Source organism: Anomalospiza imberbis, chromosome 1 (genome assembly GCF_031753505.1).
Source record: "Anomalospiza imberbis isolate Cuckoo-Finch-1a 21T00152 chromosome 1, ASM3175350v1, whole genome shotgun sequence".
Classification (NCBI taxonomy): Eukaryota; Metazoa; Chordata; class Aves; order Passeriformes; family Viduidae; genus Anomalospiza; species Anomalospiza imberbis.
This window is the reverse complement of record NC_089681.1, coordinates 12,173,776-12,201,059: the sequence shown is the minus strand read 5'-3', so window position 1 is coordinate 12,201,059 and position 27,284 is coordinate 12,173,776. Positions and strand designations below refer to the sequence as shown.

At 45.0% G+C, this 27,284-nt stretch overlaps 3 protein-coding genes across 3 annotated transcripts in view; 1 reads left to right on the top strand and 2 right to left on the bottom strand.

Annotated features, from left to right (window-relative positions):
• The window catches only part of NTAQ1 (N-terminal glutamine amidase 1), a 34,357-nt gene extending 24,516 nt beyond the window's left edge, over positions 1 to 9,841 (top strand). The window contains exon 6 of the mRNA XM_068182015.1: positions 9,673 to 9,841. Coding sequence (XP_068038116.1) covers positions 9,673 to 9,701 — 29 coding nt within the window. The 3' untranslated portion in view covers positions 9,702 to 9,841. The remainder of the gene's footprint in view (positions 1 to 9,672) is intronic.
• The window catches only part of ATAD2 (ATPase family AAA domain containing 2), a 158,523-nt gene that overhangs the window by 54,863 nt on the left and 76,376 nt on the right, over positions 1 to 27,284 (bottom strand). The gene's annotated exons all lie outside the window — the stretch shown is intronic.
• On the bottom strand, positions 31 to 24,252 carry FBXO32 (F-box protein 32). Its single transcript, XM_068181934.1, has 9 exons — positions 23,974 to 24,252; positions 20,746 to 20,858; positions 18,989 to 19,038; positions 18,224 to 18,316; positions 11,217 to 11,310; positions 10,212 to 10,396; positions 7,111 to 7,293; positions 5,782 to 5,925; positions 31 to 5,106 (listed from the first exon to the last, which is right to left on the bottom strand). The coding sequence occupies exons 1-9, from the start codon at positions 24,087 to 24,089 to the stop codon at positions 5,017 to 5,019; spliced, it is 1,068 nt and encodes a 355-aa protein (XP_068038035.1). The 5' UTR covers positions 24,090 to 24,252; the 3' UTR covers positions 31 to 5,016.

Here is a 27,284-nt window from a genome sequence, read left to right as displayed (position 1 = left end):
CCACCTTGGAAGCAATGAGACAACCAACTCTGTGGTTCACATTGTTTGAACATTTATTGCAATTCAGTGTCAAAAATGTTTTACAAAAATACTGTCTGCACAGAACAGCTATAAAAATCAGTTGAACATGCAAGGAAAGAGGAAAAAAGTGTGCAAATTTATAATGGAAGGATTTTAACCACACAATAATATTAAACAGAAGTCTTATATAAGGGATGCCTTTCACTTCATATCAAGTTACAACTTCAAGGAAAAATAAAACAGGAGACACGCTCTCTTCCATATATAAGTATTTATAATTACTATAGATTAGTTCCTAAAGATGAGCATATTTTCTACTTCAAATTAAAATGTTTTCTTGGTAGCTGACATGTTAGCATTCTGTGCAGCACAGGATGGCTAATGAAAAGCAAATTCCACCCTCAGTTGCCCTCCCAGGAGGAGAAGCAACAACACTTGGTCAATAGAAAGGGAATTCTCTGGTGTCAAGAGTATCTATATAGTTGAGACTGCATGTGTCAAGGACAAGATGGATTTGTTATCCTAGGGTCAGATCCTGCAAAGCTGATTTGCTACCAACAAAATCACTGGAGGAAGACACTGGATAGAAATTAGGTGCTGGTAAAGACTCAGAGCCCAGCAACCACAGACTGAGAGCTGTGTGAATGGCTGACCACAGCTTCAGAGCCCGGAACCAGCATCACTACAAGCAAAGAGCTGAGAAAACAGCACAAGCACAACACCAGAGTCCCAAATCTTGAAGGAGGGAGTGAGTCTGTACCAGCCTGATCAGCCATCAGCTCCACAGGGCCTGTGCTTGTGCAAACAGGCCAGCTACAAAGAGGGGCATTTTAATTTAAAGCTGTGTCTTTCTGGCAAGGTGCTGATCTACAGGGAAGATGTGCAACACATTTGTAAGGACAACCGCAGAGGACAACGCTGGTCTGCTGTACCAAGCAGGAGATCAGTGTGAAAAGCACATCTGATTTGTTTGCTACACAATGGGATTTGAAATGTTCCTGCTCTAAATGAAATTCTAGCAACTAAGGGCCAAGGAATTTTCTGGGCAGGAAAACCTGGTTTAGTACCTGTGTATGTTCCAGAAGGTGACAGCTTCCCAAAAGTAATTGAAGTCAAACAGAAATGGGAATACAAACAGTTTAAAAGCTGGGACAAAGAAAAACAATGTAAAATATATTCCCATATACAGAAAGTGGCAGGGTGCAATTAAATGTTTACATACAAAGCAATGTCTTCAGAGCAATATACATTTTCCTAATCACTTTACATAATTAAGGATCTAGCAACTCCCACAGTTAAAAAAAGAAACCCAATAAACATGAGGAGGTACACACGCTTTATGAACAAACTTCAGCATACCATAGTTAATATAAATGGCTTAAGGTATGTACAGCTGAAATCTTGTCTCTTGAAATGGCCACCACATCAAAAAAACTGGCCTCTTCTATAAAGCTGAAACAGAGATCTCCAGGATCTCTCCCTTCCTAAGCCTCCTCCCTTGCATGGATCTATTTTTCCTCTTCACAGCACCATGTTCTATGCTGTTGCACTAGTTCACACATCCTCTAAAGACAATGAGATTTCCCTGGGTAGGTTGGCAAGAGAAAACCCCAAAGAGAGGAAAAACTCTCCTTTCCTAGTATAAGAACTGATGCATATCTAATGGAAATGCATCAACTAATTGGAAGGTGAAACGTCATTTGAAAAGAACATTTCATTTCCACAATACAAGCAAAAGTCTGTTTTCCCCTTCACAACAGCTTTGCCACAATTGTCTTAAAATAAAGAGGTCCTTTTTGCCTGAGAGCAGCCTTAAACCATCCCGCCTGGAAGCCCCTGATATCGCTGTCAGTTTTGTTACTCTGCCATCCTCTGCCAAGCAGATGCCTTTACACCCCTAAAATACTGATTGCTTTGTTCGTAAATGAGTAAGGTATTTGGATGCAACAGCATTTTGTTTTAAATACAAACCAAGAGTATTGAACTCACTGCAACATCTCCCTGTACCAGCCACTCAAGAAACAATGGGTCTCCAAAGAGACCAAGGCCATCTTTGACAATTGCTGCAGCAGGAGTGTAATGACTGAAGCAGTAACTGAATAAGGCTTATTCTGTTTCTTTTTATTTAGTCTGTTTTGTTTTGTACAGTAGTTGCTTGGTTTGCTGCTAGTTTGGACACTGACAGCAATATCCCAAGACCTCACACAAGCAACAGACAAGTGTCTATGTATAACAAATCATCTTCAGCACTTTGAGCCTTACAGTGCTAAGAAATAAAATACACAGTAATTGGAGTAAGTTTTATAAATAGGAGCCTCAGTTACACATTAAATCTGTTGTCAGTATGACCCATGGTCTCTGGGTCGAGGAGGCCAGTGAAGGGTTGATAGAGGCAATGGCTGGAGCCAAGACATTCCCAAATCACAGCTCAACATTGAGAATTTCCATCTTCGTACACAAGGAATGCAGCAGGCCAGATTCAAATCTGAGCTGAAAATTCACTCAGTGTCACAATCTCACAGAGGGTAAGTGCTAAGCACAGATGCAGAGTAGGCAGAGTGCTGCAGCATTTCATACCAAAATACGGCAATGTTGCCTCCCCATCACAACAGGTTGGCTCACCATGGGTGGCAGAGACAAAACTACAAAACAAACCAACCCCAAGTCAGAGCTGGAAACAAAATATGCCAAGGGGACAGGTCTCACTGCTAGAAAAAGAGATACAGGACTCTCCAAATTCAGTGGCAATGCTTCACTCGCTTCACCTGCAAGTTTCACTCCTTAATGTCCGCATTCATGAAGCCAGATTTCAGCCTTGTCTACCCGATGCCATCAACACAGGAAGGAAAACAGAAACTGGCCTCCTTTACTCACAAAGGCCCCCAAACAAGCACAAGTATATTTTTCCAAGGTAGCAGTTTTTAAATCACTTTCAGTTGACATGAGCATGATCAGGAGGCTTATGCTTTCCACCAGCAGACAAACTGATGAATGGGGCATCAACACCAAGATAAAGCTTGTTATCCTGCATGTGTTTTCCCCTCATCTCTGGAGAGTGACAAGCTCTGGGCCATGGCTAAGGGTGGTACAGGCTCACAGAACTCTCTGGAAGATCAAAAACTCGGAATTTGCTGTTAGGCAGCTGGAGAAGGGCAGATCTTGTCAGCATTTTCTGCGTTTTCTTCCCCTCTTCCCACTGCTCCATCTAGAGGCAGCTTTTTTCCCTTTTCACATCTCTTCCAAGAATATGCAAAGTGATTTAGTTTGCAAAAATGCAAATATTGTCATTTTAAAATACAAACAGCTGCAGAAAAGGGTTCAAAGTCAGTTATAAAAATGTAAAAAATGGAACAGCATATTTAACAATACTTAACTCAAGTAGTTCTTCCTGAATTGTCCTGAGTACTCCTTTTCCTCAAAATTTTTGTACATAGTCACACACAACCCACTAAATATTTACCCTTATGAGGTATCCTGCTTACATCATACACAGAGAAAGTGCTATACAGGAAACCTACTAGCAAACAGCAAAAACTTTCCACTGCAGGTTTTCAGATTGGTATGTATGAGCTGGATTCTTCAAGCTCCACTGTAGAGAAAAGTGAAGCATTGCATGCAACAGAGGAGACAGTGAGCCAGATCACAGCCATGGTGAAGTGGCCACTTACTCTGTAGGACTGAAAATTTAGCTGTGGGTTAGGGTCAGAAGATCCCATAAAGCAGCTCAGCACTGGAAGCAGAAGAGACTAGGGTCCTTGGGTCTTTGCCCATGGAGAAAAAACCAAAGATGTTGGAAATTCCTTGCTCACCCAAGCCCTGGCTGCTAAATACTAATCACTCCCTAAGCTCCAGGGCTCTGAAACTAGACATTTGCTGCCAGTCTTCCAGTGAATAAAAACCCCATCATTTAATGAGATTCAGTGGCCCAGTTCTCCCTACATTTTACCAGCTCCAAGATGACTGAATTCACTTGACAGCAGTGGGAATACAGAGCAGTGTATATGTTGGAAAACATGGGCTTGAAAAAACAGATTCTAACCTCACTTAGGATTTCAACTAGTGCAATTAACCTAATGAAGCAGATAAGAGTTTACCTTGTGAGATTAAATCCAGTCCTTTGTTTCCCTATGATAGAACTTCCTCCCTTATAGATAATGCTCATCCTTTTGTCTTCTCTTCTCACATTTGCATGGTCTTTCATAAAACCAACAAATTAAAAGAGGATGGAGTAGATTCTTAGGTATTCATATGGTGCCTATCATCTAGGCATTCAAGCACTGAGTAGAGCAAGAAAACTAATGTAAAGAGGTAAGCATTAATACAAGAAAAGATGCTTACTATCACAAACATTTCCCTTTAAATCATTGTACAAAATACAAAAGTTCACATTGTACACTGGATTTTTGCTTGAAAGGTACTCAATCTATTGGAGGTAGAAAGTGGTATGTTGCGATTCTGTCTCGCAAGTAGGCTAGATTTCTATCCTAAGTATTTCAGAATGTGTCCTTCTAAAAGCACTAAAGTATTATTAAACTTGTCACAGGGATATTTTTCATAAATATTTCTAAAATGTCATACTTATAAATATGTATGCTAAATAAATCCAGATGGAGGAACAGTTCAACAGTCCTAGCCTCATATTGCTTTCTCTCTATTAGAAACAAACCAAAAGAGTTCTCAAATGGATGCGGGGCAAATTCATTTTTAACATCTAAAAACAAAAAATGAATGTCTTTTTGCCCTGTATCTTGTACTCTGATGATAAAAAAGGGACTCTGTACAACATGCTGTATTTATACACCAGTCCTATGGAAGTCTGTATTCCTTAAGTGCTGCATGTCAGTGAGCAACTGCACCTTTCTTCTCCGAGATCCTCTTGTTCCTTGACTCAGGAGCTTCAAACAAACATGAATATTTACACTATTTACAAATGGAGTGTCCAAGCTCTGTGACAAAGTGTCCTGTAGGAATTGCATAAGCTGCGCTGACTCAAGTTCAGAACCTGAACAAGTTGATAAACTCTTGTGGTGAAAGAGAGGTGGAGCAAGTCTCTGGGTTGTTGGCTGTGCAGGGGTGATCAGTACCCTGGGAAAGGAGAAAACAATTCTATTTAGAGAGGCTACAGAAAGGCTGCCAAAGCATCAGCCAACTTAGCACTGCCCCTCTGCCAGACATCCCATGTGCAAATAGGTAGAGCAGAGCCCAGAATAATCAACAGCTCAGAAGTGGGCTTAATATCTTAGGGGCAAGTCATCAAAAAAAGAAGCAACAAGGATCCAATTAATTCTGTTCCCCTCTTCTGAGGGAAGAGAGGCTAGAAGCCTACCATCAACTACTGGAGTTTAACTCCAGAGACATGTCTTGCATATCACCACAGTGGTCAGCAGACTGTTGTCCTGAGCTGTTCGGCAGCCATCAGCTTTCATTCCAGCTAATCTGGTTGCCAAGACCTTCACTTGCATATGATGGGTAGAGGAAGCTGCTGGCAGTGCTAAAATGATTTCTTGCAGGCAGGCCTAAAACATACCCATCTTCCAACCCTCTGGCCCCAATGGACAATACTCATGTTCAAGATAAACCTGGGATCTCTGAAGCAGAGAGAAGAAAGGGTCTTAAGAGCTGAGGGAGAATTAAGATGTAGGAATTCACTAGGCTATGCAGGCAAATGAGCTGCAACCCTAAGCCAGCTGCAATCAGAGGAAGCACTGGATGCCCCATGGCTCCTGCCCCAATCGAGTCTGTCCCACCAGCACCTCATACCTTCCAGGAAAGGATGTGGCAGTGCCTGCACAGCTGCAGTGTGTCACCATACTGCTCCTTCCGTGGGTAACACCTTATGAGCTTGAAGTACATCTTCTTCCAATCCAGCTGTCCTTTGTCAGATAAAATCAGGCGTTTGCGAATCTTAAAGAAAAGATACACACAATTATAGCAGGTCAAAAAACTGATTTGTTCTGTTCAGCTCATGATGTTCTCTCCCTCGCATGTCAACCTTGCCTGTGCCTTAACAGTTCCCTTGCAACACTGAGAAAGCTCTTATTTTGAAGACTTCTCTGCTTCTTTGAGCTAAGAATCTCTTACTTTCTACTTAAGCTGAAAAGGCTATAAGCATTTTCCTGATGGGAACAGCCTCACTCAATACCATGATGACAGTCTATTCCCACTTCATCAACTTCACTATAGGAAGCCTGAAACCCTGGGAGCTATGTCATACTACTTTGACCACTGTTTCTGGCAGGCAGCACAGCAACTAGAGTTGCATTTAACAGCTGTAAAAGTTGAGATATTTTTCTAAGAGTCAGCAATTTATCATATTAGCTTGGGAGACACCCATTTCTCTTTTAGGGTTCATTAGTTGCAGAGACTGGATTTGAATTTACCTAATAAAACAACTAACGCCTGCAGAGTCACTTCCAAAGTCAGATTCAGAGTGAGTAAATAAAGCCAAGTCAGCAGAGAAATCTGGTACATGGTTTCTGAAGTGCAGAGGTCTAGTATAAACACCCCAGACATTCACCCATAAACAGAGAGTGATTTTTGTTTGTTTGCTTTTAAGTTTAGATGATCCCAGATGACTACCAGCCTGCCAGAGATGTTTACACAGGTAAGAAGTGGGCAGCAGCAGGGCTGTTTTCCACATATCATCCTATCACTCACAGAACAGCTCAGAGGGGATTTCTTGCTCTGAAGGGCAAGGGAGTACAGCTCATGGACCACATCCACAAAGATTCTCAGCAAGGGTATCAGTCCCTGGGACATCAGGGTGATTGCTGGAGCTCACCTGCACGTTTTCCCTGCACACGTGGGGCAAGGAGCAACTGCAAGTCATGCAGTTGTTCCCACCTGGATTAGGATTGAAATTCAGTGTATGATTAATTCCTCAAGCTCCTATTTCAGGAATCATTGCTGTGGCATGTAAAACCCTCTAAATAAATCATCTTCACAGCCATTCTCATGCCAGCCTATATTATCAGCTTGCTGCACAGTCCTCAGATCCAAGAGACAGCTAAGTAAGAGAAGATGCAGGGCAGACACTCTTTCTGGGGGGGTACACCAAGAACTGATGGCAGTTTGCACCTCTCCTCGTACCTGTCTGTCCGTGAAGTGGTATTGGCACAGTTTTTTCCACAGCAGCCTGTCTTCACTGAGCACTTGGAGGTCAGGAGCCACCTGACCCAGGCTAACCAGGTCCCTCCCATCACTCAGTCGCTGCATGATGTTCAATTGTAAACACAACGGCAGGTCGGTGAGAGTGGTTCCTTTAAAGGCAGGCTGGAAGAGACAGACAGAACTGAGCTCCCAGGAAGCTGAAAACCTCAGAAGTCCTAGCTTTTTTAAAACTTCTCCACACAGAACAAAGCAGCAGTTCCCTTTTCTAAATAAAGGAGGCATTTTACATGGAAATATTTGACCTTCTGCCCCATAACTGCTTGAGATAACCTCAAGGAAAAGGACATGTATCTGTAGTACAGTAATCAGGAGAGTTGCAGTCCAAGCCTTCTCTCCTTTTTGTCCACCCCATGTCCATACTTGTGAGACTGCTCCCTCAAGTATCACCATCAGCTTTCACTGCAGCAGGACATTGGCTGTATCGTGGTATCAGCTATTGTCCATCTAGGTCTCTCTACCACAAGGCAGATGGGCATTACTTCTCAAGTTAGCTGTGGTTACACATGCTGCTGGGAATCTCATGCACTTCTGACGTGTTTTAGCTTATATCATCACAGGATCTCGCTGCAACCACAGCTGTGGCTGGTGAGTACTCACAGCATGGGTTCCCAGGTCACTGCTGGCAGGGCTAGCTTTTCCTCTGGGAATACTTGAAGGACCTGCCCCTTTCCCACAGGCCCCAGCCCTGGTTTTCCAGGCTGTTCAGCCACACAAAAGCAGATCCTGGCCTAAAGAGACAAAAGTCACCCCCATCCACCTTTGCTTAGTCTCCACAGGGTCCAGGATTGTTTTGCAAGTCCACCTGGGGTACAGCTCCAGGACAAATTGATCACAGTAGATCTGCATGTCCTGCACTCAGGGGAAATCTAAGCTATACCCAGGAGCAAGGCATCAGCAAAGCCCACAACCTGGGCACCAGCTGCAGCTTCAAAACCAGCCCCAGCCTTATTAAGGCAAACAGCAGCTTCTAGGATTGGGCTCCAACAAAGAAACAATGTTAGACAGATGTGCCAAGTTCATCCTTCACCCTGCACAGAGATGCTGCTATTTTAAGTTGCAGAGTCACAGCACCCACCTCATCTTTGGCAGAGCTATTAACTGTTTCAAACAAGCAGCACACAGCCCACCAGCTGCAGGGAAACACTGCATGAGGCTGCTTTTAATCATGTGGTCCCATCTCCAGCCATCCCACAGCATGGGAGACTCCAGAGGAACAATAAGTACCTCTGCACAGCAGCAGCTCCTGCCTTCCCTCAGCACCTCAGTGCCAGCCTGCCCAGACCAGTGACACTGCCCAGTACCTGCAAGGACCTGAGCTTCTCAGCCAAAACACCCATTTCTGCATCACCACCCACCAGGCAGACCTGACACAATCACTCCAGGAGGAATGAACTCTCTCTACAGTGTCCAGAGGACAGTCCTTTCCACAAACAGCCTGCGGTATTTTTGGGGTAGGACAAACACACTGGATCCCTGGATCATGTCCCACTGCTCTTCCTTGCCAGGCTGTATTTTGCATTCTTCTGAACTATGTCTACATATAAGCTTTGCTAGGGCACAACAGGCAAGAGTAAGCTCAGAGATTCTTGGGTCAAAAAAAAAAAAAAAAAAATCCCAAAGCTCACACTTGTAGCTCTTTCTGAAAAAAAAAAACTTGTGTGACTTAAACAAATCTTTGCAGGTTTTCTGGATCTGACCAAAAGCTTATCTGCTACTAGTTTTCCCTCAGTACTCTTTTCCAGAACTTTTCATGCTTTTTTTTTTTTTTTGGCATAAAGAACGCAGATTAGACCAGAACAGATCAGTAAGCTGTCATTTTCTGGACAGAAGTTCATTTTTTTTTTTTTAAACAGCTATAGCACATACTACACTTTTCAAGGTTGGTTTTCTGGGGTTTTTAAAAATCATTTAGGTCTTTGGTGTTGCAAGACATTTTCCCCCTTAGAAACACCACAAGTTCACTGCACCATAAGTAACTGGCTGCACAGAGCTGAGCTTCTTCCTTTCTCTGAATTCATCTGGTTTTGTTCCAGCTTGAACTGAAATCATCTTCAGTGATATGAATTTTTTTGCATGCTCTACATGTATTTTATTTACTTTAGAAAGAGTGTCTGCAAACCTACACAAGTATGTATAAAAAGCAGTTCCTTTCATAAACAATGTTTGGATGCACTTTTGTCTGCATAGGCAGAGTTCTTCAAGACTACAAGGAGAACACCAACACAGAGATCAGCATGGGGAGAAAGCTTTAGCGTTTCAGTGGAGTAATTTGAAGTAGGAAAAAAAAGTGTATATATAGTCCTGGGCAACTTATTGTTGGCATCCCTGCTTGAGCAGAGGGGTTTGACCACATGACCTCCAGAGGTCTAGTCCAACATCAAACCTGCTGAGATTGTGTGAAAGGGAACAAATTCAGGTTTGATTCCCATGTAAAGCCAGTTTAGAAATTTATCATCTAACACATCCTTCCTATCCCCACAGATGCTGTTGAAAAAAAACAGATGTTGTAAAAGCGGGACTCATCCAGCTGGAACAGGTAGCTCCAGACTACCAGAACAATCATTGGTATTCTCAGCCAGGAAGCATGAAGTTATGCAGCTATTTAAGAATTTGCATTTAATTTACAGATTAAACAAATCTACATACCTCAGCTGTCTGATAAAAAGTTTTTGAAGGCAATTGCTCAATTTGAGAAAGCTTGAGTTGACTTTTCACACTGAGGCCTGAAGAGGGGGAGATGGTTTTCTGTCCAGCACTGTTCACACTTCACAGCCATTATGGAGTCAAGCCACAGTCTGTGACCAGTAACCTTAAGCACGATTCTGGGTTATGTACATTGAGTTTGAATTAAGGGAGTCAAGTAATGCTAGGAATGCATCCAGTTATTTTGGCAACTCCAGGTCCTTCCAGTCTGTGCTTGCACTGGGAGTAGAGTGGGAAGCAGTCTCCCAAATGAGAGCCATTGACAAAAAATGGTTTCGCGACAGACAATATTTTCAGCTTTTAGGATTTGCGCTTACCCTGGTGATCTGAATGTTGTTCAGTTGCTGCTGCCAGTGAAGAATGCTCTCCATCCTGTGCACCCACATGTTGATGTTTCCGACCAGGACAGACTTGCCGACCCGCTGAACTAACGTGCAGAGGGATGTGTAGAGGGTCTGCAGCAATTCCCTTATTAGCCTGATGTTCTGCTGATCTTCAAGGACTTTGGAAGAACAGGAAGGGTTAAAAATGGGAATTGTCAAAATCCTTCTCTGAACCTACAGGTTTCTCAGGCAAGTCATTTGCTGTAATTTCACAGGTCAAGAGAGCCAGCCTGTGCTTTTCTTTTTAGAGGAAAGCACTTAAACATTAGCCAGTCACAGCAAGTTAGACAGCAGATGGAAAGAGAGCCTCCCCACATAAGCAGATCAGATCTGCCACACTTCCCATTTCCAGCCACTGGCAACCAGCCAGTTTTCCCCTCTGATACTGTGCAAGAAGTTATCTATGTGCACCTCTTCCCCATCTACCCCAGCTAATGGGCATTTCTCATTATGTATAATAACAGGCTGCTGTCAATGCCCAGGCTTCAGGGACAGCTGAACATCCATGAGGGAAGTGCCACATCTCAACCACAATTCATTCTGCTGAGCAGGTGAAGACACCCCTCCAGAGCAGAGGGAGCAGTAGGTACAGCACAATGCCAACAAGGCAGCAGCAGGGATTGCTGATATGCCTGGCTGAGGGCAGGAGCAGCCACATCTTCTGCAGTCAGAAATCGGACTCAGTAGGATGCAGAAGGGGTGGCAGTGAGCAAAGCTGGGAAAGGAAGAGTCACCTCTCAGAAACCTACTGGACTACAGAAATTTCCTCCCCTCCCCCTAAGTCCTTCATTGAGGGAAAAGAAAGCAGAACTGCACTACAGAAATAAACAGTGGAGCCCTTCTTCACCCATTTTGCATTGCCTGACTATTGTTAAGGATGTGGTTCACCAAAGTACATCAGATTAACTCAGACTCCCCCTCACCGTTTCCATTTCTTACCTTTCTGAACCACTTTTTCCAAAATGTTCATGTAGTTTTTTTGGGCAATGCCACTCAGTGACGTCAGCTGAGACTTTGCTATCAGCTCCAACAGCTGTGGATAAAAATAGAAGTTGCAAGCCTTAGAGCACAGAGATACCTTTCTAATCTTGACTCCTAGTCACATGACACAGCAAAACAGTCCAGAGACTTGTTTGCTGCTTGAAAATAAAAAGGAGACAGAACAACAGAGCAAAGTAACACAAGAGGGAAGGAAAGCAGAGGCCAAATAATTAAACTCACATAAAGAGGTTGGGGGGAAAAAGACATTTTAATTATCTTCAGTGTGGGGGGAGAGGAAACTTGATTTCATGGTTCAGAGATGCAGAGAAACCACAGTGGTGCTTGGCCTGACAGCCACTATTCACACCAAGGGAACAGCGAACGGCCAGCGTCACCATCCTGCACTGGGGCATAAACAAGCAGTGTCATAAGGGAACACGAGCAAATGCTTGTTTGGATGGGGATATTATTGACAGACCATTAATGAGAATCAGACTCTACAATTTACGTCAACTCCTGGGTTGCATGGGTTTTGTCAGAGCACTGTTGCCACGACAGAAAGGGTAAGTACTGTAGGAAGAACAAAAATCCTCCCCACAACAAACCCCTTCCCTCCCAAACTTTCCTTCCCTGTTCAGCTCTAACAACTACAATAACAAACCACCTTTCCCTGTCTGCCCTGTTTACTTGTTAACCTCCCCTAATGAACATCTTGCTTTTACTTTCAATTAGAATTTACTTCTCATCATTGATCTCCTGACACTTGAGCAAGCTGAGCAGTGAATTTGGGCTGCAGTTGTTAATGGAAGCATTTTCCACAGGGAAGGATGCTCTCTCTTCCCCATCTCTGTGCCACAAGAACAGCTGGGGAAGTTTCTTATAGAACATGCTCTGCAGAACATGTGGCCTGTGATCTTACAAATCTTTCTCCCTTCCCCCAGCATTATATAAATGCACAGACTGCCCACGTGTCAGTCCATTTGTTTTGGATGTACATAGACTGTTTTAATTTAGAAAGGAAAGGTAAAACCTTTTATGCTGCAAATCAATCAACACGTTGCCACATGACCAGCTTATTAATCCTTTATCATCTGCAGCTCCAGTATCCCATTGCTGGCACCACAGAGAGTCCAGAGAAGGTGCAACTACTTGTGTCAAGTAACTAAGATGGCTTTTGACTAGACTTGATAAGTCATGAGCTGAACTGTTTGCCCTGCTATAAGAATGACAGGAATGTATCCAAAAAGTCACCGGCAGCTTGCCATGGAGCAGGAACTGAGGGAGAGGTATTACTGCAGCCTGCTCTGCTCATCTGGGGCACTGGCATGTGACTGCCACTTAGGAGCAGTGAAGTCGCCTCGAGTGACCAATCTCTTCTTCTGTTTAATATCCAGGCCAACACCACCATCAGATGGCTTTGAGTTTACATTCTATTAATATCTTGCACCGCACATGACCAAAAAAAAAAAAACCCAAGATGAAAAAAGACCTGCACTAACTCCTCTCAAGGGCAGGCTGCTTGTTTTCTTGGCTTGTTTGGAGGAAACGGGAGATGTGGGAGAGTTGGGTAATATGTGGTGCACAAGTATCAGTGGATTTTCTGGCTATATCAGCTAAATGACACCACAATAACTAAATACAAGGCAGCTTGCAAGATGTTTGAAAAGCTTATAAAAGGTTTTTTCCTTCATTTTTTTTAAATACTGGATGAATAAGTAGGAAAAAAACCCAACCACAATGTCCCACAGTAGTCTGTAATACTCTGTTACCCTAAACTGTTTAGCCTTCAGACCTTTGATTATAGTGATCAATTTGCCAGACTCCATCTGTACACTGGCCACACATGCACCCAAGATCAGCTTGTCTGTGCACAAACAACTGCTGTCTCCAGATTGCACTGTTCTGGAGCTGGCACAGAGACAGCTTCCTCCAGGCTGGGTGTTAGCAATATTGTGCCCATTACTAAAAACACCAAAATGCATGCAGCAGTAAGCATCATGTAATGTAATACCAGAGGAGTTGGACACCAGGGCTGTTCTTTTAGAAGCATGAGGATAAAAATCTCAGTTCCTTGAACACTAAATTGGTACAAAATTAATTTAGCCAAAGGAACAGATCCAAATTTGCCCTGTCTGTGTTTACCAAGGTTCAATTTATGCTCAGTGAACCAGTTTAGATATCATGTGTCACCTCCCTTCTCCCACAGCAATAAACACAGGATGAAATTCCATATGAAAACTATGTTGTGAATACTTCTAGGGCTACTCCACTCCCCAGGGACCCCACTAACTGAAACAACTAGCTAGTCCTCCAAATGAAAAGATATTTTATTCTTCTGTGCTCATATAATACACAAAAACCAGGTAAGCAGTACAGTTCATTTGTGCCCCACATGCTCCAGTGCATTGGGGGTCTTTTAGTGTTTCCACAGGCCCCACATATAGTCTTAGTTAATGGATTGCCAAATTGGGGTCTATAGCAGTATATAAAAAAATAAATTAATGTTGCCACTTGCATAATACAGACTAAAGCAGACAGATGAATTTAGATTAATGCTGAGTAGGGTAAAAAGACCAGAGAGCTGCAAGCCTGTGTTATGATGTGGCTGCATTAAGTCCAGCCCACGCTCAGCTGAGAGGGACAGATGGTAGGAGAGAGTGCACAGGGAAAGGTTAAGAGCAATTTTAAAAGGTCTGCTTTTCAAATACACTAAGTAATTGCATTCCAGCCAGTTTTAACTAGAGCTGGGAAGTCTGCAACACCTCTGGAAAACAGAGCATTAGATCCAATTTCACTCTTCCAGCTCCTCAGAATTTGAGGAAGTTGACCTGGTAGCTCCACTAAAAAAAAAATCCTTCCCTATTTTATTTGCTATCAGAGGTTTGCCAGAACTATGGAGAAAAAGCAAGAGATGCAGTAGGCTATCCCAGAAGCTACCCAACATGGCAGTAACCTGCTCACTTCCCCTGAGTGCAGTGGGGCTCCTGCTCAAATCCACCAGCCATCCATCTGGAGCAACAGTGCAACAAACTCTCAGCTTCAGCAGCGGAGCAGATCCTTCTCCTCCCATAATCACAAGATAAAGAAAGCAAACAGAACAGTGCCATGTGGCAGGGAACTAGGGCCCCTGTTTTAGGGCCATGAAAACACTGCTGTGCACCCATGACTACTGTGTGCAGCATTGCTTAGACCTGCTACAGCCAGATGGCACTTTGGCCATAGTCTTGGTTCAACCAGGGGTGTGCAGGCAATCCACACTCCAAATAATCACTGCTGGGGCTTCCAGCACAAAAAGCCCAAAAATCCTCAGCAGTCCTGCTGTGCTGTGCAGGAGAGTACAACCTTGACTCAAAAAGGGAAATGCTCTGTAGTGATTAAAATCACTAGTCTCAAACTACTGAAGTGTAAATTCCCCACTGAATACCTCAAGCCAACTATATGAAAGCTGGACTGCACTGTGTGGGGATCCATAAGTTCCTGATGATTGGGGATGTGACTCTTCACATCTGGACTGCTTACAAAAAATGACAAATTCCTCCTCGAGCCCCACTTTGCTCTCACAGCCCTTCACTTTTGGTGGCTGAAATGTCACATTGTCTGTCAGCTGACAGGTGGAGCAAGGGCAAGGCGAGTTATAATGATTTACAGTGCAGGTGCTGACAGATCTCCATGAGACAGCATCCAGCTGATATGCTTTCAGGACAGCATAAATCCAGGACTCCTGGAGCTAACCTCTATTAAAAATTAAGAAGCAAATTTAAGAGACTACTTTAGAAGGCTGCACACAACCTAGATCATGTTATTTTAGAAGAGATGTGCCCAGACAGCTTAACATGACCTAAGCTTTCATTATCAGAAACAGCACCTTCCCTTGAGACTATACAACCATCATATGAGAAATCCTACAACCATCATATGAGAAATCCCTTTCCAAAGAAGCAGCCTGCAAAACCTGTCATTTGAACACGGCGTTCCTGAAGGAAAACCAACTTCTGGGCTTCAGGCACCTTTGTCTCTGCTCCCATTAATTACACTTACAGAATGCTTTCAGTCTTTTCATTAAATCTCTAAGACCAGAGAAACCAGGGCTGCTTCAGACCAACAAGAGTTTGGGTCCTCTAGGTCAATCACACACTTCCTTATTAGCCCTAAAAAGGGAGCACTCATTGTTCTGTAACATGTAAGCAGATGCACTAATTTGAAGGATCAACAAGGACGAAGTCATGACACCAACACCTATGACTTGGCACTTCCAGAGCTGTACCAGCAGACCATCAAGATAAGATTGATGTTAGAGGAAAATTTCTTCTGCCTCACTTACATGGATTTACTGCCTCCAGCTGATGGTATTTGCTCATGAAAAATACCTGCCAAGCTTCTTGCAGCTCATAACTTCACCCCTCTTGAAGGAGGTGCCCATTTCATCTCTGCACCATTAGAAACTCCAAGAACTTAGTTTGAGTGTATCTAAAGCAGAAACTTCTGTAACAAGAAAGCAAGTGCTGAAAATACTTAAGGACTATTCACTTAAGTTCAGAGAACTTCAGAAAGGTAAGTTCATGTTAAGCCTGAAAGCCCATTTTCCTACCAGCAAGTGATGCAGCTTATGTCTCTATAGGGCAAGCTTGGGTATAGCCAGTAGAACCTCAAACCTGCAGCTGTTTCTCTTTCTTGCCCTACAGACATCATATTCTTTCCCAGCCTCCATTTCCAAACTCCCCTCCTTGAAAAGCATTTGCTTGATTAATTAATAGCATGACATTAGTATCAGGTACCCTGAGCAAGGAGTGGAACTAGAGAGAACAAGGAGAGGGAAGGAAAGGAAAAATGTTTTGCCTGCCAACATTCAAGGCATTTTCCATGTGACAGATTGCCCATCCATGTGCTTTAGGAGGTCTGCAACTTGCAAAGGACCATAAACATGATCCACATCTAGGCAGAGCTTTTCATGAGTAAATCTGGCATATAAGGCATTTTATGAACTACTATCCACTGGAGACTTGGCTGATACAAGCCATTCATTTTAAGAAGTCAATTTTACAGTTTGATCCATGGTACCAGTTTTAATATCTTCTTTAAACTGCCAAACCACAAGTCAACCTCAATTAGAAACCTTCATACTTCTCAGTAGTACTAGATCTGTAAAACTACTGGGGGAAAGCTACTCTTAAAAGCTCAGAAGACATAATTTGTAGAAACAAGGACACTTGTCAGCTTCCATAGCTTTTAAAACTGTTGTTTTTGATAAAAAGCATCCCAAATGTACTGTTCTTCTCTCTTTTTCTCACGTACTCATGAGAAAAAGAGAGGAGGTCAGCCTGAGCTCCCCCACCAGACCACACTGACTTCACTGAAATTTAAGTTTGCTCTTCAAAAAATTTAGTGGGACTTCTGTTCAACCATTGCAGTCCCATATGAGACATCTACCACATTGAGCCAAGCAGCAGAAGCCTATCATGTGGCACAGCATGACCTGAGGCCGCGCTTAGCAGAGGTCTTTGGAGTTCTTCATTGCCATAAGAAAGTCTGCCAAAGGGATCTCTGCAGCACTAAAGTTTTATTTTACATTCCTTCTTTATATTTGACTAAAGGGTTATGGCCTTGGCACAAACTGTTCCTTCTCCAGTAATCCCCCTGAAGATGACATGGCTCTGTGTGTGTGTATATATATATCTCTCCAATATCAGGAAACACCAGCTACCTCAACACTGGTGATCACTTCTGCACAGGCAGGAAAACAAGTTGTCCCAAGATCAGCAGAGCTAGGACAGCCTGAGTTTACATGGCTTGGATCCTGCTTTGCCTCCCCCAGAATCCCCACTCCCTGCCACCACTCCTGTTGTGGGACATCCAAGTGATTGCCCTTCCTGCACAGCCAGTGGGTCATCATCCCCAATGCCTGTACTCTTCCCCAGGTGACAGAAGTTTCAACAGGTGACTTGTCACCTAGACAACATAGGTGAAGCTGCTCAGATCATTTCTTCCTTAGACACTTGTCATGACACTTGACTCAAAGGGAAAGCACTACCACTGCTGCTTGCTCCAGAACCTAACACCTGAACAGCTGTTGCCTCACCAGTGATCAGCTGCTCACAAGGCATGAAGAGGAGCTGTTCATAAACAGCCTCAAGTTAATAACTTTTTTTTAAGCCTTATTGAATTCCAAATCTTGCTAAGCATTCTGAAATTCAAAATCAATTTGCAGACCACATGCAGATAAACACACAAATATCATAAACATACAGCCCTCAGGACAGTAGGTTCCTCAACCACTACCACCTCCTTGGCCATGCCAAGCCCTAACCTATTATGCAAAGCCAGAGCATGGGAAACTTGAAGCTGATGACTCCTTTATTAACTAATGTTGTCATGACTGAACAAATGTTTCACCCACTGAAACGACTGCCAGTCACAAAGGATTAAGAGCAATGTGATCCTTAACAGAGAAGTTAAGATCAGTGCCACCAAGAGGTTCAGCCCATCCCCTCATTCCCAAAATACTCAGCTCCCCTGAGTCTCTCCTGTATCACCTCAACGGAGACAAAGTTCCACAGACCTCAGACTGGAGCTTCTGGAGCAAAGAGGTCTCCAGTACCCTGTAGCATCTGCAGGGTCCATGATCTTTTTCAGAAGCTCAACTGAAAACTCAGGAATTAGAAGCCAAGCTTTCTAGTTTCAAAAGTGAATGACACAATTGAAAAGTAGTAGGAATGCTAGGCTACAGACAGCTCATCTTCCACATTATCACCGCTTTCCTCTCTTTCTGTTTTAATAAACTAAAGACAAGATTTGGGCATCTATCCACTCGCAAAACTTCCATGAATTACTTCATGCAGAAAAGCCTAAGACACCCACTTGCATGCTTAGACATCTCTTCTTTGCCAGTGCTTCCCATTACCCAACTGGTGCTCAGCTCAGAGCCACCACCACCACCACATCAAAATATGCCCTGGATTTTGACTCACCCTCACGACATAGTTGAATCGCCTGGAATCCAGGATAGCACTGGAGAAGTCAAGCCGGTTGAAGGCTTCTCCCAAGGTGCAGTAACCATGGCGCTGAGAAGAAAAAAAACACTCTGGGTCATGTTTTGGCAGACTTGAGTCCAGAGAGCACCAGAGAGACCTGACCCAGAGGAACTCAATTTAGCAAGCTGATGGGTACAAACCATGGGAGCAGCTCACAGCCAGAGGAGGCAGGCCTTGCTCCTGCTGAGCTGCACTTACTGACATCAGGAGTGGGCATGGCCCAATGTAGATTATGGTAGTTTCCCAAGAGAGACCCATGCTCTGCTCATGACCCATGAATTTCCATGTGAGAATAAGCCACACATTCCTGGGGTTCAACATGCAGTGTGAGTTCAGAGCAGTCTCCTACAGCCACTTTTCTCCGTGAGTGCAAGCAAGCTGTTGTGATAAATTCCAATAATTTTCCATGTTAGGACTGTATTGGGTGAAAGCCAAGAACAGTATTATGGCTTGGCCTGCAAATGGCTGGTTTTTTTTTTTAATGAGGGAAGCAAACAAGTAATATTTTAAACACATGTACAAAGCCTTGTACATCAAGCCCTGGATCCCTGATAGAGGCTTGAAATCATTACTGAAATTCCAGCCACAAGTCAGATCTTTCACTTATCTCAAGAGCTTCTGCTGATTTATATCAGCACAGGATCTTCCACTGCTTGTAAAAATCAGTAGAAAAGAGAACAGAGAACCTGCAGAGGCACTCACCTCTTTTGTGCTTCCCTTGTGAACATAGATCCACTTCTCCTGGTGAAAATCTGTTTGGACAAAGACATTTCACTGAGTTAATCTTCCATCTCAGAGAGCTGTATCTCTGTTCTGCTCATAACATTCACTGTCTTTTACTATAAATGATTTTGTTTATACCACCACATTTGAAACCAAATCTAGCAACTTGCTGAGCTGTTTTGTTTCAATACAGCTTCATTCGAGACTGTAGCCCTAAGCCTCAAAAAAGGCTTCTGTTTCATTGACACAGCTCAAGACTGTAAATGTTTAATCTGCCAGTCAGAGATATACCATAGCACCTCCTTTGGTCCCAGACAGTAAGTGTGGCTGACAGCCAGGTTTTGTTGTTATTGATTTTATTAATTATTTATTACCTTGGTTATAGGCTTGGGATTGTATGTCAAATTTGAAGTTGAGCAAAAATGTCATGAGACACCAGGTATGTAAGAGAGAGCTTTTAGCAGTGAGGTCAGGCTCAGAGGAGCATGCTTATGCTTGCAGCTAACTTGCTAAAAAAGAAAAAACTATGCGGGACCAAAATTCTCCTATTTCTAATTGCCCCTCCCTTCCCTCAGAATGGGAGTTGTCCCATCCATTTCCCAAAATAACTTCCCAATACCCAGCACACACTGCTAAGTCTGTTTGCAGAAGAGCCTGTACTATAAGCAGTTATGTTGCTCAGTCCTTCTCCCACTCCATTTTCACATGGGCTTTTGACCCTACTTCCACCACACACTGGCAATTTAGCTGCTAGTATAAAAAAAAAAGTTCTCCTCCCCACCCTGCTGGACTCCTTTCCATAAAGAAAATATTGAACTCCTAGAGCAACCTGTAAATTAATGAACTCAAGCTATGGAATGTACTCCTGCCTGGTACTGTAAGTCCAAGGACAGACCCAGTCTCAGTTACAGGAATACTGACCCTGCATCAAGCCCTTTTCAGCAGTAGGTCCCAGCATAATCCAGCCAAAAAGTATCATGGTAACGTTTGTTTGTTCAGAGAACTGAATACACTGAGGGGCCAACTTCTGGCAACAGTTTCCAAAATCCTGGGGGATGCACAATGAGTTAATAGCAGTGTGGGAATTGTAACTCATTTCCTCTGGGTATGTTTACATTTGTAGCCTTCACATGTAACTCCAGTACCTATCTTGCAATCAGGCCAATGCGGACCTTGCTGTCCCTGCAGGCTCCCCCGGGTGCTCTCCCAGGGTCCCATCTGAGACCCCGGCTGCTTGCTATGCACACAAAGATTTCAAGCCTTCTATTGTTTTGAGTGAGCTGAAATCATATTTCATTTTTCATGCACTCCGCACACAGAGATAAGATCAAAGCTTACATTCAGTCTTGTAGCCTCCAGTAATGTAGATTAGTGCTCAACATGCATATGGAAGGAAGAATAAATTTAGCCCGTTGTGCACAAGGAAGTCTACAGGGGGAAAATACTGGAACTGGTTCATTTGAATGTACCATAGGAAAAAATTACCCTCCTGACAAACAAATGACAAAAATCTGAACACAATAAGCACAACTCCTCAGAACAGGGATTACTAACAGAGGCATAAATCTTCATTATGTTAAACTGTATCCACATTCTCTCCTTAGGTCAAACATGGGTGCAAAGCCCTTCAAGACTCTAGAAGGCTCTTCATGCACTGTGCAAAAAACAGATATTAAGCATTTTTGATTCTTCTGCAGCAACTTTTGTTTAAAAAGAAGTCCAAAAAGATGTCTTACATTGAGTCTTGGCTTTGTTATTCAGCAGATCTTTTTTTCTCTTCTTGGCAGCAACATCATAGTTTATGCTGTTGAAGAGATTCTCTTTGTTGTGATCATCTTTTTTACAAAAGCTGTGAATGACACAAAGCAAGGATTCTGTTTATTTCTGCATTCTGTTGAACACTATGTTTCCTGCAAGGAGAAAAAACAGACAGGTTTTTATTGTGGCCTCCAAAACTGCCTTCTTGCAGGCTGCCCCTGAGAAGTAGTCTGCACACAGTTTTAGCATCCAGTACTGGTATTTTTAAAGGAACCTCTGTTGCCTCAATTCTGGGCTAGCCAAGATACCCATGACAGGAGCAAGTAACAGATTACACAGTTCATGCTGGGACACTACTGAGCAATGTTCTTTTCCACTCTTTAGCCTATTTCTATCCTTAACTAACACCATATCATCCTAGTGAAGGTAGCAGTCTGACTGGCTCAGTGCAATCTGCTACGGAAGGACATATTTAGATATCCCTGAAGACATATATATGTACTCAAAATATTTATTAACAAAAGAGTTCCCACAAAATACTATTTCAAGCTTACAGGAAAAGCTTAGCTGAGGTTCAGACTTATCTGAATGGTTTTCCGGACCCCGCATAGTACTGACTATACAAATTAACAGCTAGGATCTCTTGTTAGATATCCCTGAAGACATATATATGTACTCAAAATATTTATTAACAAAAGAGTTCCCACAAAATACTATTTCAAGCTTACAGGAAAAGCTTAGCTGAGGTTCAGACCTATCTGAATGGTTTTCTGGACCCCGCATAGTACTGACTATACAAATTAACAGCTAGGATCTCTTGTTCAAGACTGCCCATTGCCTGCTTCTGCTGGAGCTCTGCTGTAACTGTATTATTAGTGAAGCTACCTATAACCCCTTATTTCCTTCAAGGGCAATGAAAGGCTAGCTATAAAGAGGCTGTGTATCAACATCCCCACATACCGCAAATCTGCAAATCAGCAGATCCAAGCCACAACTCAAAACTAAGAGAAGCCCCTGGGCAGCTACGGCCCTGCTTGCAGAGATCCCTGGGGGTGGCAGGGCAGCACCACCAGGGGCTCTCAGCAGAGGCCCAGCACACAGCCTGCTGCCCAGAGCTGCAGGGTACAGCATGGCAGACAGGCCATGCATCCAGGATAACAAAACAGAGCCATCCCCACTGCTCTAGCAGCTTGCAAGGGATGAAGCATGACTGTCCGCAGGCCTAAACTCGAGGAAGGGTCCCAGGCACTTCACTGCACCTCTCAGCTACTGTGGCTCACGCTGCCTGGAGCTATGGCAGGTGCCAAAACATGTTGCTGCTGCTTGCAGCACTGGCAAGCCTCCTCTGAGACAGCCACGAGGACCCTTACACAGCCAGCAAGCTTCCTGTACAAGCCATGTGTTTACAGTTATTCAGCACAGTCTCCTGCAAAGGAATGAGAAGTGTGGGACAAGACTTCTTGTTTCCCCTGTTCACTAGCTGTCTGCATGGCCACACCACCAGCAGACACAAAAATCAAGTGACCAAGTCAGAGTTTCAGGCCCAGGAAGGACCCAGATCCCCTGTGGCACAATCCAGATGGATGTTCTGGTTTGGCACCTGCACATGGCCCCAGAAGTAGAAGAAACCTCTCCCAGTTTCAGAACACCGTGACTCTCAGCTCCCCCTTGCAGGGCTCCACCAGCAGAAGGGGAAGAGCAGCAGCATTGAAGGTTAACAATATTCACAGAAACAACAATGTGAGGAACCAGACACTTCTGCCAACTGCAGCTTGCTCAGAACCACCTAAGCCTGAGAGCAGAACATCTCAGCTACTCATGTACCCCATCCATGCTGCTTCCTGCTGGGAGCACCAAAACCTGAGAACAGAATATGGCAGCAAGGAAGAAGCTATTTTGGAATATTGAAGCTCATGTTTTATCATGGCTGCACAAAATCAATAGGGGGTCAAGTTAACACGCCCCATGCAGTGGCAGAATCTGAGCCCAAGAGCACAAGATGGATCTGCTTTAAATCTCACATGTCAACAGCACACGCTTGCCTGTTGACTTCCTACTGAATGACTCTGTAATCTGAAACCACCATAACAGCAGCAGTGGACAAACTCCAGCATAGGAGGCAGATTATTACCCTGTTTATGTACTGCCAGGTTTCCACACAGTTCTCCACATCATCTTGACAGGTTGAGCAGTTGGGCACCTGGACCTGGCACTGCAAGGACCTCAGCCTGGGGTCAATATGTCACCTCTTTGCTTTTAAATGGGAAAAGGGATGTATAAACCCATGCTAAACTCAGTATTCCCAACACAACCATCAGCCAGACATTTTTCTACCTATTCAAATTACAAACCTAAGCTTGATTTCTACTTTCAGCTTACATGAAAGACAGCAGGAGATACCTGCTACATAAGCCTTCTTGCACGATAACATCTCAGGAGTGGCTCACAGCAAATCCCTTCTTAATCCAAGTCCCTTTGTCATGAGCATTCCTGACCCATCCCTAGGCCCGGTGGCAGCAACCCCAAACCTGGCAGCACACACAGCTGAGAAGATGCAGCTCTGTGAGAAAAGTTTGGTTTTTACAGGAGCGATCTTGCCGGAGCCCACGACACCCACGCGCTGCAAAGCTTCCTGCCCGCACCATCTTGGGGGTTTGTTGATGTTTTGCAGCCGGATTAGTCAAGCAGCACGTAAAGTACATTACTCATGGCCTGGAGAAGATTTATGGCTTCAGACACATCATCCTTCCCAGCCCGAGACTGGGAAGCCCCAAGTAAGGTTGTTTTTGTGGGGGAGGGTGGGCAGCCACCTTCAGGGCCCCCAGGAGACGCCCGGCGATGCCCTCCCCGGGGGCACAGCCCTCTGGCCGCGGGGCAGGTGAATGTTGCATCTCCTCCTCGAGTGTGGAGTGTTTCGCCACACTCCACAGCCATAAGGACAGTCCGGCCGCCTGGGGAGGAACAGCCTCCATAGGGATGTGGGGACCCCGCCTGGGGCTGAGTGACCCCCGTTCGGAGCTTCCTTTAGGCCCGGAGGGGCCGCCGAGCGCTTCCGCCGGCACGGCCGGGGTCACCCAGACAACGACCCCGCTCCGCCGCCCCCGGGGCGCGGGGCCCCGTCCGCCCCTCACAGCTCCCCCGCCCCGGCACCGCGCCCCCTGGCGGCACCGCCCGGCAGCGGGGCCGGACCGCGCCGCCGCCGGTACCTGCTGATGTCGCCCACGAAGCCGCCGCTCTTCTCGTCCAGGAAGCGCGTCCAGCCGTCGGCCGTCTTCACCCAGCTCTGCCCGGGGGAGCGCCAGTCCTGCCCCAGGAACGGCATGGCGGCGGCACGGAGAGGGACCAACACCGGGACTGGGAGCAGCGACGGCGACTGGAGCGGTGCGGAGTAGAACCCGGCGCGGGGCAGAGCAGTACCCGGGGCAGCGGCTGGAGCGGTGCGGCGGCTGCGGGCGCGCTCCGCGCTATTTATGTGGCGGCGGCGGGCGCGTGTTGCCGGAAGCGCGGGCAGGCCCCGCCCCCCGCACGTGTCCGTGTTTATCGGGCAGGCCCCGCCCGCGGGGTGGGGGCGGGGATGGCGGGGGCGGGGCCAGCGGCGCTGCGCGTGCCCGGCTGAGCGCGCCCCCGAGCCCCGCGCGCGTGCGCGGTCTTGGCGCTGCCAGCGGTGTGAGTGGAGCGCTTCGAGTGCGGAATAGGAACGAACGCGAAAAAAACGTGTTCTGCGTGCCTCAATGCCATATATGGCTCCCATATTCGAGTTGCTGGTACAAAAGATACAAATATTTATGCAGGCATGTTTTCAGAGGTTTCTAAATATGCTTTAGGTATTTACGTGTTGTAATATTGTACCATGCAATAGTGTATTTTAGTGTAACATGTAATATATGTACTGCAAAGTCATCTTAATAGAAGCACACGGAATCGAAATCCTGCTCTGCAAAGGGGGTTAAGCCAGGCAGACCCGTGTCACTGAAAATACCGTCATCCTTTTAATGAGGATCACTCGTCAGCTCTGCAGCACAGATCTGCAGAAGCAGATAAAGAGAGAAAGAAGTGCTAGGGAAGGCAGACAGAATTTCTCCTGTCTCTTTTAAAAGACATCAATTTAGAACGTTGTGAAAACAGAATAAATATAAGGTTACTTATTGGTTCTATATGGAGAACACTATATAAAAAAATTATATTAGGGAGTGTTTTCTAAATGTATGCTTTATATGTATTTATATTATACTTGTAATGGTTCATGTATATAAAACATTTTAGGTATCTGTTTTATATATTCATGTGGGCTTATATGTACTATGGTTTTACATTCAGTGTTATTTATTTTCATATTTTATAGATAAATATGCATGACTGAAAGCTATATAAATATATATGACAGTATTGTATATGAAATATACATGCTGTTTACACATAGTTTATTTGGTGCACGTACCAGCATTTTTTAGTAAAACTGTTATTTATTGAATGTTAAAAACACAGGGTTTTTTGCATCCAAGCCCAGGCCGAGTACCTTCCCAGCTAAGAATGTACTATGGCACATTCCAAAAGTATAGGACATTCTGCATTAGGATTATGACCGATGTGCCCTGTGCTATGGTATGTGTTTCTCAATACATGTATTTTGGGTTTGCCAAGTCAGTGTTACTCGGGGACTCTGCGTGGGGTGTTCGGGGTGTCTGGGAGCAGCTGCCGTCCCGGGCAGGGGTGGCTGTCGGGCCTGTGCGGGGCTGAGGGCTGAAGGGACGCGGCGAGCGGGGCCGGGGGGATGAGCTGCCCTGACCCCGTCCTGCTGCAGCCCTCCGTCTGCGCTGCCGCTGCCTTCGGCAACATCTGCTGCTCGCAAGCGACAGCCTTACGGATTTACCCTCAAAAACCCAGAAAAACCCTAATAAAAACAAGCCCCGGAGGTGTGGGGAGGCTGCAGGTGCAGAAGCAGCGCTGCTGGGGCTGAGGACAGCGAGTGGGAGCTCTGCAGGCAGAACTCCCTCGGGCATCTGCTGCTGCTGCTGGGAGCTTCACCCCAGGAGTGCTGGCTGCCCCGGCCGCCCCATCTCCCCGTCCTGCTGTGGCTCACCTGTGTGGCTGTTAAAGAGGATCAGTGGAGGAAGAGTGAAAACACATCAGCTAAAATCAGCCATATCTGAAGGGTTCTTGCAGCCCCATGGGACTGAGAGTGTTTGAGAGCAGTGGTGAGCCACAGTGCATGTGGAAGTTAAAATCCAGATATGAGAGCCCTGGGGCTGAGGTCTCTTCCTTCTGCCCAGCTAATCCACTCCTACAGAGAAGTGGTCTTACCTTCTCTTTCAGGCAGTGCCATCTATTTCTTGAGCGTCAGGAGATACTGTTTGAGCTGCAAAATCGTCTCTGGCTTTTTTCTTCTGCAATTTAAATGCCCTAAGCATCCTTCAACAGCATCTCTGCAGGTGACACCACCCTCCACGCATCAGGAGACTCCAAAGGAGACCAGCTCTGCAACAGTGGAGATGCTTGAGGTGAGACCACTTCTTGTGTCCCTGAATGTCCGTGGTCACCTGTCACCATGTCCTGCCCTGCGGAGTGGGTGTGCTGGAGCAGGGTTAATTTGCTTCGCAATAGCTGGTCTGGGGCTGTGTTCTGGATTAGTGCTGAACACAGGGTTGATAATGTAGTGATGTTATTGCTGAGCAGGACTTGAACAGAGCTGAGGCCATTCCTGCTTTTCCTACAGCCATGCTGGTGAGGAAGCTGGGTGTATGGGGGAGGATGGGAGGAGACACAGCCAGGACAGATGACCCAAACTGACCAAAGGGATATTCCAAACCACACGCTCATGCTCAATAAATAAAGTGGAGGGAAGGAAGAGGAAGGGGGAGATGTTTAGAGTGATGGTGTTTGTTTTCCCAAGTAACTGTTTCAAGTGATGGAACCATATTCCTGGAGATGGCTGAACACCTGGATGCCTATTGGAAACAGTGAATTAATTCTTGGTTTTACTTTGCTTGGGTAATTATCTTTTGCTTTCTTTATTAAATTGTTTCTATCTCAACCCACAAATTTTCTGGCTTTTACCCTTCTAATCCTCTCCCTGATGCTGCTGGTGGGGGAGTAGTGAGCAGCTGCCTGGGGCTTGGTTGCTGTCTGGGGTGAAACCATGACAGTGGGTTCAGCCAGGCACATCCATGTCACTGAAAATATTGTCACATGTTACTGTCACTGAAAATACACATCATAAAAAATGTGGATCAATTGGCAACTCTGAAGTGCAGTTGGGACTGGTCTGCAGAAGGGGATGAAGAGAGAAATGAGTGCTAGGGAAGGCAGATGCAGGGTTTAATTTCTCCTGTCTCTTTTAAAAGCCATTGTGATCTGTCATGATAACCCACAAACACCATCAGCCCTTGTGAGCAGCCAGGGAGCTGCCAGTGGGCTGCAACAGGCCGTCGACTGCTGACTGAAAGCATCGTGTCAGACCATGACCCAGTGAGAGCAGCACGTTCAACAGAGCAGGTGGTGTGTTAAAACCTTTAGAGAT

Coding starts and splice junctions, on each gene's coding strand:
- FBXO32 (XM_068181934.1), bottom strand. CDS start 24,089: ATGCCGTTCCTGGGGCAGGACTGGCGCTCCCCCGGGCAGAGCTGGGTG. Junction 19,039..20,745: donor TAACAAAGCCAAGACTCAAT/GTAAGACATCTT, acceptor TTGTCCAAACAG/ATTTTCACCAGGAGAAGTGG. Junction 18,317..18,988: donor ACAAGGGAAGCACAAAAGAG/GTGAGTGCCTCT, acceptor TTTTCTTCTCAG/CGCCATGGTTACTGCACCTT.